Raw genomic sequence first — 13,315 nt, forward strand, 5'->3', positions numbered from 1 at the left:
TGTTGATTGCCTGCTACTTGGCTACAGGATGAACCTAATAGCTCATTATCAGCCACACAAAAGCCTTTTGAAATTGGGTCCTTTTTAATTGTAATTTATTAGGTGTGTTTATGTCTTATTTGCTAACTGTTTGAAAGCTGCATAACAGGGGGGGGGCTTTCAGAGGGAGGGAGGCAGGGCTCGCTCTGATGGCCCAGATGAGAATCTGGCCCTTGGATCAAATAAGCTTCTCTACCCCTGATACAGGGGCTGATGTGTCAGCTACTCACCGGCTCGATCATACAGAATGTGGGATCGTTGAAGACCCTCCTTAACATGATCTTCTGTGATGACCATTTCATTAACAGAACAGCCATATGTATTACTCTGCTGGTGGAGTTTAGTTAATCTGGCCTGAACAGCCATCTGGAGTCCATTCAACCCAGTTCTTGCATCACCATCACAAAGGTAGGCAAGAGTGTTTACAGCTTTTCTCTCAATGCACACGCACAGTCTGAAATGAAAGACGTGATATCTGAGTACATTACATACTGTTCACAAGGCCACATTTCTTTGCACTGACCACTGAGAGTCAAATGAATATAAGCGTTATCCTTACTAAATGCCATGGTAGTTAAATGTTACAGGGGCTTTACACAGAGTATGCAATCAATGCATTATGCCTTAAGCATCATACCATGTTAAAATTGCCGTAGACATTTTAACCATCATCCCCAACCTGTCTGTTCTTGCAACCAGACAATGGGCAAGAGATACAGACATAGTAAACTGCTGTCTAGATATGATCAAATTTAGACTTCATCAGGGGTTACAGTAGGGTCCCGCTTATACGGTGGGTTAGGGACTAGGCCCCCGCGATAAAGCGGAAGTCGCCCTAAAGCAGAACCCATTGACTATAATGGGTCGCATCGCGCAAAAATGCCGCAAAAATGCTGCAAAATGCTGCAAAAGCACAACATTGGCTTTAAAACGGGGAATTTCCCCTAATTGAAAGCTGCCGCATCAGCAGAATGCCGGAAAACAGAACGCGGGGCCCTACTGTATACTGAATCAAAACAAGCAACCCACTGTCTTATTTTTTCTTGAATGGAAACAGAACCTAAACCATTATTTGGATGCCCTTGTCAAACCTGTACTGGAAAAAAATTAAAACCAGACAATGGGTTCAAAATAACGGTTTGGCCAATTTTCTTTCCCCACATGTAAAACATTCACAGGCCCAAACACGAGCATGTAAAACGATGTCCTTGAAGGGTTTAAAAACAAAACACCAACACTGTATATTTTGTGTTTGTTGTCTTAAAAGACTGGGAAGCATCTAAAAGCCCAGTGCTTTAAGGTTTAAGGGCAAAATTTACTATAACTTGTAGAGCAACTTGCAACGTGATGCCATTCCACATGCCTTGCTTTCCTCAAGAAACAAGAAGACACAGATTTGCTGCCTTCCACAGCTGCCTTATGTTCTCCATAACATCTTGTTCTGGCCCTACTTAAATAACAAATAAAATCCCACAAGGATGTTGAAAGATGCATCCAAGCCACACACAACTGCTTCATGCTGACTATAAATATAGTAGAATCTATAGACTGAAAAAAGAGACTTGAGCATCTATCAGCAGTGGCAATACTGATGTTGAATGTTGTCTGCAAGTGATTTAGAAATGTTCACTCAGAAGAAAAGGCAGCAAGAACCCTCCATTTTGTCCAAGATTCCATTTGTAAGTACCACATTTGCTTCTTTCATCCAACCATTTTTATTCCCCTTCCTCCTCCAAGGAGCTCTGGTTGACCTACATGGTTCCCTTCAATTTATCTTCACTACAGCCCTGTAAGGTAGGCTAGGCAGAAGGTTACTCAGTGATCTTAGTGGCAAAATTAAGATTAACCCTGGGGATTTTTGTCCGACACACTAACCACTATGCTATATGGTGGTTCCAGTTCCTTAACATTTTTACTAACAGAAATGCAGCCAATCTATTTTCAACGGCAGGAGTTACCATGCTTAGGGATCTGGAACGCATAGCACTTCATCTTGTGTTGCTTCCAGCACATTGATACATTGCATTTATCCAACAGGGACTAGTGTGGGGAGACTGGAATAAAAAACAATTCCTTATGGAGTACATTGGCACTGCAAATTAAGTCCAGGATTGCCAGCATTTCTGCACTTCATTCACTGAAGGATTTATGGTCATTTTCCTTAAATGGCTTGCCAATAATTAGAGCCATCAACGAATTCATTTTGAAGGGATCAGTTCACACCCTTTAACAACCAAATTCACAATTTAGATCAGGGATTGCCAGTGGGCACATGTCAAATATTGAGAGTACTGTGGGTGCCAGTCACAAAATGGCTGCCATGTGGGATGTGGCATAACACAACATGGATGCTATGGGGGCATGGGATCCCACAAAATCAGAGAGTAGTCATTGCCCCTTGTCCCCACCACCCCGCCCGACAACTTCATTATTACCATGGGAAGTCAGCTATTGTATATCCTGCTGGTCCTGACTGTGGAGAAACAGCTGTTAATGACCCAAGTGGTCCAAGGTCTTTTGGGCTCTGGCCCTATATTAGACTCTGAGCCCTCAGTTGCTCTTTGTGACATGTTTGCAAGGCACTTTGCAGATAAAATTGCTCGCATTCAGACTGACGTGGATGTTAATGATGTATGTGTAGGTAATGTTTTACACAGGAACTGTAGTTGTCAGAAAGGGTTAATAGAGACGGAAACCAAGGCTAGGTGACAGGTGTAACTGATTAGGGGAAAAGGAATTGTGTAGTCATCCTAACGTTTGTAGCTATAAAGAATGCAGCCTCTCAGCAAGGGAGTGAGCGAGAGAGACAGTGAGGGAAAGGAATTGCTCATGTCTGTGTGGAATGCTGCAGCTGATAAGAGCCTGGTCATGCTGTGAAGAAAAGGACGTACTGCAGACTGAAATTAATCACTCTGACCCTCATGTAAGAAGTGCTATGTATATATGTTTATGCTGATAATGTGCCATATCTGAATATAAAGACAAAGACTGCTATCTATGTGTGTCTGCTCCTTTATCACGCCACAGTTCTAACAGTGGACTCCTCATTAACTACAGATGTGTCAGATGTCTCCGAGGCTTCCTCTGGTCATTTTTCTATGGATACTTTTCAGCTTGTAAAGCCTGAAGATGTGGACAGCATTCTGGGAGAATCAAGGGCCACTACTTGTTCTTTTGACCCTTGCCCATCCTGGATAATCAAATCTGCCAGAGTGGGAGTGGTTGACTGGTTGGCATATTTAATTAACATCTCCCTAAGGGAAGGTTCTATGCCAAAATTGTTGAAGGAGGCTGTGATAAGACCTTTGTTAAAAAAAGCCTTCGTTAGACCCTGCGGATCTGAACAACTTCAGCCCAATCTCTAATCTCCCCTTTTTGGGCAAGGTGACTGAGAAGGTAGTGGCTGCTCAGCTCCAAGTTTTCCTGGATGAATCGGACTATCTAGACCCGTTTCAATTAGGCTTCAGGCCTGGTCATGGGACAGAGACTGCCTTGGTCGCCCTGCTTGATGACCTATGCCAGGCATCAGACAGGGGGAAGTGCATCCTTGTTGGTGCTGCTGGACCTCTCGGCGGCCTTCAATATGATTGACCGTGGTATCCTTCTGGGCCGTCTAGCTGGGATGGGATTGGGAGCAGGGCTGGCTCCAGGTTTCTGGGGGCCCACGGGCAAAGGTTATCAGAGGGCCCCTTGCCCTCTTGCTTTCCTCCTCAAACCACCTCCTCCCTCTTGGCCTCACCCTTTTAAAGTAAAACAAAACCTGAACAGAAAGACTGAGGTGACAGAGGAATCAGACAGGAGAGAGAGAGAAGGAATGCCAAACCTCTGTCTGTAAGTTCATTGGGGGCATTCCTGCCATGGCTCCGGAGTCCCTGCTGCTTGCCCTGCAGCAGAGCACGCCATGCAAGGAAGCCTCCTCTTCCTCCTTTGCTCCTTCATGATCCAGCCTGGCTTGGAGCTGCTGCCACTGCTCTTTCCTTCTGTCCTTCTCCTGGAGGGCATTTAAGGGGTTAATACCACAGAAATTAGGAGGCAACTAGCCTAAACAATCAACATCAGCACTGAATGAGATAGTTGCCAAGTTGAGGCCCTCTGGGCTCAGCTGTTCAACTCTATGGTATTAACCCCTCAATTTCCCCTTCACCCGTGAATCAGAGAAAAAGAGAAGGTAGTGGGGGGAAACACTTCCTGTCCATTGGAATAGGATAGGATTGGCAACGAGCAACAGATCCCATTCCGCTGGGGCCAGTGAGGGGCCCCTCTGCATTCCTAGGCCCTCGGCCAGTGCCCCACCTGGGCCACTACTGGAGCCGGGCCTGATTGGGAGGCACTGTTTTACGGTGGCTCTGGTCCTACCTGATGGACAGGACCCAGAAAGTGGTGCTGGGAGACTACTGCTTGACCCCCTGGCCATTGGCTAATGGGGTACCGCAGAGTTCCAGTCTGTCTTCCATGCTCTTTAACATTTATATGAAACCACTGGGAGAGGGCATCCGGAGATTTGGAGTACAATGTCATCAATATGCTGATGACAATCTATCTCTCCCTACCACCTGATTGCAGGGAGGGAGTACTCATCCTAAACCGGTGCCTGGAGGCTGTGAAGGGCTGGATGTGGGCTAATAAACTGAAGCTTAATCCAGACAAGACAGACGTGTTGCTGGTAAAAGGGAAAACTGAGCTAGGGATAGGGTTGCAACCCATTCTGGATGGGGTTGCACTCCCCTTGAAGGAGCAGGTCTGCAGTTTGGGAGTCCTTCTGGATCACCTGACACTTGCCAACAGGGATCCATTGGGATCCCTACCACAGTGTCTCCCAGAGAAAACTGTCAAGTTATAAAGCTACAAATAACTAAAGGCAGAACTATCCAACCCCTTTCTCATCACTACCAACCAGATGCAGAGTGTGCTCCAAGTGGTGATTCAAGCAAGCCACTGCACAAAGGGAGAGGGGACTTCAGTGTTTATTTATTTGGGCTATTTATACCTTCCTGTCTAACCCAAGTCCTCAAGGTGGCTTCCAATATATTTAAAATATAAAATAGCTACATTCCAATATACAGTAAAATAGACAACAGTTAGTACATGTAAAATCACAAAAGTGTATGGAGTTTTCCACGGCCCAGAAATGGCTCCCAAAGCATTGGGATGTTAAAGTACCTGACAGGTCAGGGCTTCCTCACTGGGCTGCCACTGAAGATTCTCACTGATGTTCTGGTGGCGAATGCCAAAACTGCTGGGGGAGCAAAGATATTACAGTCTCTTCCCTAGATCTCTAATATACTGCCACTCTGCAACTGGCCTAGAAATAGATGTTAGGCCCTCATAAGCCAGGGTTTCCTCAGTTGACAGGTACATCTGTGTTAATATTATTCATGTGCATTTATTCATTGCTTTCTACAAGATGTCTCAAAGAGTCTTACAAATCCATAAAATACAAAACAACTTGATCATTAACAAAACAACTTGTAATGTATCCGCATACCACAAAATTTAAATATCCCTCATGAGATGAGAAAATGACGTAATAGCCACCTCTTTTTTCTTCCAAGGTAGGCCTGTTTCAGTAGGCCCTGAAGCCAAGAGATTACTACATCACAACTCCTGGCTTGTTAACTCTTAGGTCAGCCAAAATAGCTGTAGAATTTCAGGGTAGCTTTACAAACAATTTGGGAGGAAGCACAGTAAACCCCACTGCAATAAACACAAAATATTTCTCAAGGGTTAATATTCGTATTTGTTCAACAGTGCTTCTGTGGCCTATTAGGTTGTTAGTTCTCAGAGATGCTACCAAGAACTGAAGCTGCCAAAGTTCATTATAAAAAAGCAAAGTGAGTTATGCAAGTATTTATCAGGTCACTGTACTTGGATGAAATTAAGACAAATACAACACACACACCCCTCTTAAAACAAGCTAAATCAGTTAAAGAAGCTGAACTAAAAATGCTTCTGCAAAGAAAAGTAAATGCAAAATATTTTCTGGCTTGAATATAGGCTGAATTGATAAGACACATGTCAGAAATAAATCTGGCACTTGGAAAAATTATTTAATAGCTCCCTGTTATTTAGACAGAACACGTGGGGCCTACAACAACATGTTGCAGCGTGGAGTACTCCTATTCAGGGTTCTAGTCAGCCTGCCAACCATACCCACTTTCATGACTCAGTCTTCACTCGGATGTTTTATTTGGGGGGTGGATTTGTATCTTTTAGTTCCTCCCCCCAAAGATTCTCCCAAGCCAACGTACCTCAGGGCGTTATTCCAAAGCTTGCAAGGGGATAGCAACACTCATGTTCGTCATCATGAGCTCATTGGAGAAAGAGTGGGATACAACAAATAAGTTACTCCCTACTTCCAACGGATCAAGATGTGTGAGTTTTAACCTGTTAATACAGGTGTTTAGTTTTTACCGCTAGCTGTCTTTAATGTTCTAATACCTCAAAAATGTCATTAGAGTTTGTATTCTTAGTAACTGATTTCTTTTTAACTTTGTTTTATATTGGAAGCTACTTAGTGCTCTTTGGTAGAAAAGCAAAGTAAAATACTGAATTAAACTAAAAACTAAACTAAGGTGTAGTAGGGATACTTTGACCTGGGTGTATATTGCACTATTAAGATGAAGCAGGTCAATTTCCCACAAAGTTACTGAGTTCCTAACCCTTACAGGCCTCATCATCATCTTGTGGAAAGTGAGAGTTCACATCCAATGCACTTCTGCTACTGTGCACTGTAGGGAAGGGTTAGTATCCCAGTCCGCATCTGTATTGGAATTGTTTTTAAGATTTTTAAAAAGATTTCTTAAAAGATATTTTTAATGTTTTGTCAATTGTTTGTCGCCCTGCGCTCCTTCTGGGAGGAAGGGTGGGATATAAATTTAATGATAATGATGATAATGGCAGCCAAGAACAGATTATGCTACCTTATATGCAGACTGGGCGTTGGTTCATCTTCCTCAGCACCATCTACTCTGACTGGCAGCAGCTAATTTAGGCGTTAGACAGAGGTCTTTCCCAACACCTGCTATTAGAGATGCTGGGAGCCAGAACCAGAGACCTACTTCATGGAAAATATCTGCTCAGCCACCAAGCAATGGTCCCTCCCCTTGGGTGCCACAATCAAGGAACCCCTAAAAAGCTTCCAAGGAGTCCATGTGTTCTCTAGGGCACTGTTTGAAAACTACTGATATACACCATAAAAACAGAAATAATGCCAAATGCTAATTTAAGCTTTTATAAAAGATGCCATGGTCATAGTGACTATGTAATCGGACAGCTAGAGGGGCAAAACAAACTGTGATGTTAGATGCCTGAGATCAAAGAAGTGCCAGCAGAATAACTGGCATCCATCAGAAATAGAGAATGCATTTTCAGCGTAAAATCTGATAATGCTAATTGCTTCAGTACAATGCTATTTCGCAGGGCTCAGTACTTTAAGTTATGCACCCCTCCCTCCCTTGAGAATTTGTATGTTCACTAACAGAGACCCTAGAGCTGTCACCTCTCTGGGAGAATACCTATTCATCCTTTGCATATGGCAATGTAAATGTGTGTGCCTTTAAAAGCTGCCTGTTCCCCAGCACATAATCCATACTCCATTTAAAAATAAACTGAGTATCAGGCAGCCCTGTGTAAGGCAGAAATATCAAAATTTAAAAAACAAACAGTCCTAATTTTGTTTACTAGCACTCCAAGGAATTCTCCCTTCATCCTACGTGAGGGTAACAATTACAAAGCAGGAAACTAGCCTACTTTCCAACCTCTGAAGATAACCATACTCTCGTCTTACACTTGCACCATTTCATATTTTTGCCAGTCTCCAAAATTAACACAGGACATAACTGGACACCAAGCCTTGATGTTTGTGCCTTGTAACCAGCGATACCCAGAGACAAAAATAAAAATATAACCATGCAGGCAGGGAGAACACCCCAGGACCTGGACCTGACTGACCTCAAGATGGCATGTCACCTAAAAAGTAAAGGAAAACTACAGCTAGTGCACATGGTATTATAAAACCTCAACAGGGACGTTGCTAATATTAGCCTAAATGAATAAATCTTCTTCACACGGTGCATAGTTAAATTATGGAATTTGCACCTACAAGATGTAGTTATGGCCACCAACAGGATTAAACAAATTAATGGGGGTGAAGGTTATCAGTTGCTACTATCCACAATGGCTATGTCCTCCCTCCGCTATTGGAGGCCTTATGCTTCTGAATACAAGTTGCTAGGAATCACAAATGGGGAAAGTGAGGTTGCACACAGATCCTGTTTTGAGGCTTCCCATAGGCATCTGGTTGGTCACTGTGGAAACAGGATGTTGGTCTAGACAGACCAGGGCCCTTATATTTCAGTGAAGAGAGTAGAGCCATTTTAATGGCCCACCATGTAAGCAATTTTTGCATATTCCTGTCTTTGCCCATGAACCCACATGAAGGTCCCACCAAGGTGGTACAGGGCTTTAAAATTCTTCAACAGAATTGCGGGATGAAGCTAAAGCAAGGCTGGGTTACACCAGCTGATGGGGAACACCCATGGGGAGAGTGCTATTGTGCTCATGCTCTGCTTGCGAGTTTCCCATAGACATCTGGTTGGCCACTATGAAAACAGGATGCTGGACTAGATGGGCCTTCAGTCTGATCCAGCAGGGTTTTCCTTATGTTCACACCACTGTTATAACATATAAAGGGCACCTAAGTAGTCCTGCAATTTCTTGGCTCTGGCTTTTGCATATTATGTGACCTTGAGCAACCCTGATAACCTTTCGGTGCTTCTGTGTATACATTTTTATCCAGCTTGCCAAGCCGACGAAGATAAAATATAAATGGACCTCAAGCACGTTGATTTCCTCTGACTCGCAGTCTTATGCAAGAACAACACTTCTACTTTAACTCATTCCTTATTAAAAGTGAGTTGTTTTTTTTTTAAAGTATATATCTTTTACACCTGGCTCCAGCTGGTGGGCTCCCGGAGTTCTACTTTAAAAAAAAAAAAAAGCAGATCCCTATAGTCTGGCCTCCATTGATTCAGCAAATATTTTTTCAGTGCATGCCTGGGGTCTAGTGAAGCATAATGCCTTGGACAGAGGGAGGCAGAATTGTTCCTTTTACCTATATTTCATCCCGAAATGAAAGCCTCCACAACTCGGCCAAGAAGTCACCGTAAGCACAGCTGTGCCATTATATGAAGCTTGACAAGCAGTGTTGCTTTTGCCCCACACTTCTCACCCACAGCTGATACCCTGTTGTAACAAGAGCAATGAACAGTCACACAGACCCAAGATCCTAAATAAAGAAACTGAATTCCTTCCTTTGTTTCCCTAACTTATGCAATCAGTTCAAGAACTCATATGTTCTGGAGTAAAACCTCACAATAAAACTGAAGAAAGAGAGGTCTTAAGATTCTTAGAGGTTTTGCTCTTTTTTAAAAAATAACCATGAATATTTTTTCCATTTATCCAGTGTTCCTGATCAAAAGAAAGTTAGTTACCTGTTGAAATCAATGGTATAAGGCACTCACAAGTAACTTAAGTCCCACTGATTTCATGGGATTTAAGCATCAATATTTTTTACTGGATTGGAGCCAATACCTAAATCTGTCAAGAGTCATTTGCCACAGTGTGTGGGCTCTCCCCCACCCCTTTCCACCATGCAAAGCAAATATACAATATTGAATTCTGCCTGGAATATGAGGAGAAATGTGGCATATAATTCCTCAGATCACAGCCATGTGCTCCAAAATCTGTCATTTCCAGCCTTTCCCTTTTATGATTAGACGCCAGAGCTTTTTGAATGAACTCAGGAACAGACAGGAAAAACACGACAGAATTGTTTAATATCTTTAGCCAGAAAACTGTTTTTAGCTGCATCTCTTTTATTTTCCTGGAATGTTTGGTTGATGGCATTTTTAAATTAACAAACTGCATCTTTAAAAAAAAAAAAAGACATACAATGCCAGTTATGTGGGAACAATTCTTACTTCCTTTCTTTACTTGCAGCTAAACAAGGCACTCACCACACAACATCATTTTGGATTGAGAGACTCAAGATAAGTAACAAAAGGATTGCTTTGCTTTGCTGTAATACGATGAATTTGCAGCCAACAATGAGAATTACTGCATACAAATGAGACAGGAACCCAAAGAAAATCCCCAGCTGTAGTGCAAGTTAGAATATCCTATGGGCAAATCAGAAATTGCAACAGCTAGCATAAAATTCTGCGTGTAATCTGGAGAGCAGGGTTTTCAAAAAGAAAAGAATTGTTTTGCCTTGTTTTTTCCTACCACCTATATTCAGCACACACAACACCGCCCCCTTTCCTATACCGTTAAAAAGAGTTTTATGTTTGCCCATTCCCTCCTCCTCACTCCATACCTCTCTCTCACTCCTTTCTGGCAGGCTGTCAATGGATTCCTTGGGTGGTGTGTGTTAACACGCTGCATTCTGTGCAGCATACTTACTCAGAGCCCTTGCTGTTGCTGCCATTCACCGAGCCAGCATGTTGCTCGTCTTGACTTAGAATCTGGATCCCTAAGGAGTTGATAGCTCGCATCAGAATAGCTTCCATTGCCTCAACTGAGAGCTTCTCGAGAACAATAACGCGGCATCGACTCAGAAGAGCAGAATTGACCTGGAAAGAAGGGTTTTCTGTGGTTGCCCCAATCAGCGTCACGGTTCCACACTCGACGTGAGGAAGGAAAGTGTCCTGGACATGGGAGGAAAACAGAAGAAATTGGTCCCAATTAATGACAACTTGAGATACCCCACGTGAGTATAATATTTCAAAATTATAACTGCATTTTTTCACAGCTTTTGTTTGTTCAGTTATAGTTGACATTTCACTGACAGCTCATCCAAAGACCAAACTAGATGCTCTTGTTTTTCCTTAAATAATTAAGGTGCAGGGGGCATCTTTTCTCACCATGATTAGAACGGAGATCATCCCCACCTCCCACTAGGCTAGGACCCAATGGTGCCAATGGGGACTTTTTTCTCAGGCTCCGAACTGTGCCGGGGGGGGGGGGCAATCTCTGTTCCGGTCATGGTGCGGATGATAAAATAAGCCTCCCCACTGCATTCCCCATACAAATCCCACCCATACACCTTTAATTGCTTAAGGGAACACAAGATACATAGCTGCATAGCTTCACTGTTTGAGAGACAGAAAGAGTGCATGTGTGTAACCTCAGTATATTCATCATTGCTATAATGCTAAACAACAGTAAATCCTTTATAGCTTTCTCCCCCTCACCACCGGCCAAAGGATTACTCAAAGAGTCTGTAAAGTACCATGTAATTTTGATATTTTGGTTGAAAACAATTTGAATGCATCATTATGGATTTCTGGAATATTTCACGGAGAACCTATCATCATTCCATACCTCTTTGTGCCCAAAAGTTCTCATACTCCATTTCAACTGCAGAATTGAAAACTCTAAAATGGAAATGTAAGAACTCAGAAAAGAATTTAGTAATTATGCATTTTGCTTTCCTGCCTCTTTTCCGCACTCACCCCCAGACTTGAAGTCAAAAGCATTTGTCCCATGGGCAGGGCAGGAGAGTATTTTGAAATGCTGGATTGCCTGCCAAATTCCTAATCCTAACTTGTGGTTTAAACTAGACTGTGGTATTCTTAATACAGTACTGCAACTCAAAACTCAATTCAGTAGGCAAAGAGATACCAGATGTGTATTTTCAATACAGGTTTAAATGTTAGTTTCTAGTTTTAAAGTCAAACACATGTAAAAAACACAATATTTCAGCATGGTATGGTACAAGGGGTAACCAATGTGGTGTTCTCCAAATCTTACTAGACTGCAGCTCCCATCTATGACCATTGGCTATGTTGGTTGGAACTGATGGCAGTTGATCCAACAACATCTGGAGGGCACCATGTTGGATACCTCAGGTAGTAGACAGAGTATAGGACTTAAACTGGGGATCCCTGGGGACAAATCCCTGCTTAATGGGAACCTTAGGATAGTCACTCTCTTTTACTGCTAAACCACCTCATAGGCAGATTATAAAAATGGTTAATCGACCATGTACATCACCCACAGAACCTCAGAGAAAGAATGGGACATAATTGTTACTACATTTACATTCCACCTCTCCTCTAAGGAACTCAAGGCAGCACTCATGGATCCTCCCCACACTATTTTATCCTCACTGCAACCCTGTGAAGTAGGTTAGGCTAAGAGATAGTAACTAGCTCAAAGACACCTAATGAGCTTCATGGCTGAGTGGCGATTTGAAACCTAGTCTCCAAAGTCATAGTCCAACACCCTAATCATTACTCCATACTGGTCAAGGCAAACAGATATTGATAAAACCATATCAATTCAGCTTCAAAGCAACATTGCTCAAACAGATAACACAGAAGCCATTCACGTCCAAAGAGATGTCTTCTGACTAATTCCAACTGAGGTGGAGCAATAACTACCTGCTGAGACTTATTGAAACGGTGTATCTCATCAATAAAGAGGATAGTTTTTCTCTTGCAGAGTCTCTTTTCATTTTGCGCTTGGGAAATGACATCTCGGACATCAACGGTTTTGGCACTTGTGGCCGACAGTGTCACAAACCTTGTGCCATTTTTCTTGCTACTGTTTGCTATGATGTGCGCCAAAGTAGTCTGAAACAAAGAAAGGCATGAGCATGTTGATTTTCTTTTGGGAACATAAAATATGTGACTTTAAAAGACATCATATAGTAGAAGAAAAACAGTTTCAGGGTGCGAAGGAATGTTTGTGCAGTAGAATACAGACTGCCTTATTTTACTTTTTGTTCCAACCGTGGTTTTATTTAAATGGAAAATCTATTTGGCATTATAGTTTAAAAAGAAATATTATCCTGACTGGGGAGGGGAATCTACGAACCCACGGCTGGATCCAAAGAGCTATTTTAGCAGGTGGGATTCTAGAGTTTTTTCTCTTTGGACAACAGACCTTCATACTATATCACCAGCTGTTTTTGAAAGTCCCCTCAGTTTCAAAAGCAGTTTGCCATGTGTCTTGAGAGGCTGCTATTTTGGAAACGCGAGTCCAAAGCTCTAATTGGCTTGCAGAACTGGGATGCAGCCTTCCATCATACAAGAAATAGCTTGATATACCAAGTTTGGAAGTGCTCTCATTTGTAACTTGTGTTATTAAGGGTTTCAGCGTGGAATCCAATAGAATACTTGTACAAGCCATCCATTTGCACAAGGGACCCATCTTGGATTTCTATAGATTTCCCACCTTCCATAACTGCAGCCCGCTACACTGCATTAAATGC

The 13,315-nt window shown here is 42.6% G+C and overlaps 2 protein-coding genes across 3 annotated transcripts in view; one reads left to right on the forward strand and one right to left on the reverse strand.

Annotated features, from left to right (window-relative positions):
* The window catches only part of WRNIP1 (WRN helicase interacting protein 1), a 44,164-nt gene that overhangs the window by 11,750 nt on the left and 19,099 nt on the right, over positions 1 to 13,315 (reverse strand). For both annotated transcript variants that reach the window (XR_009758507.1, XM_061590679.1), the window contains exons 2-4: positions 12,483 to 12,674; positions 10,501 to 10,745; positions 270 to 493 (exon numbers count right to left, since the gene is read on the reverse strand). Coding sequence is in view for 1 of the 2 variants with exons in the window: in XM_061590679.1 (XP_061446663.1) it covers positions 270 to 493; positions 10,501 to 10,745; positions 12,483 to 12,674 (661 nt within the window). In the remaining variant the exon portion in view is untranslated. The remainder of the gene's footprint in view (positions 1 to 269; positions 494 to 10,500; positions 10,746 to 12,482; positions 12,675 to 13,315) is intronic.
* The window catches only part of MYLK4 (myosin light chain kinase family member 4), a 132,368-nt gene continuing 129,510 nt past the window's right edge, over positions 10,458 to 13,315 (forward strand). Inside the window, exon 1 of the mRNA XM_061590669.1 lies at positions 10,458 to 10,807. Within this exon, the coding sequence (XP_061446653.1) occupies positions 10,752 to 10,807 (56 nt within the window). The 5' untranslated portion in view covers positions 10,458 to 10,751. The remainder of the gene's footprint in view (positions 10,808 to 13,315) is intronic.

Source organism: Rhineura floridana, chromosome 1 (assembly GCF_030035675.1).
Source record: "Rhineura floridana isolate rRhiFlo1 chromosome 1, rRhiFlo1.hap2, whole genome shotgun sequence".
NCBI lineage: Eukaryota > Metazoa > Chordata > Lepidosauria > Squamata > Rhineuridae > Rhineura > Rhineura floridana.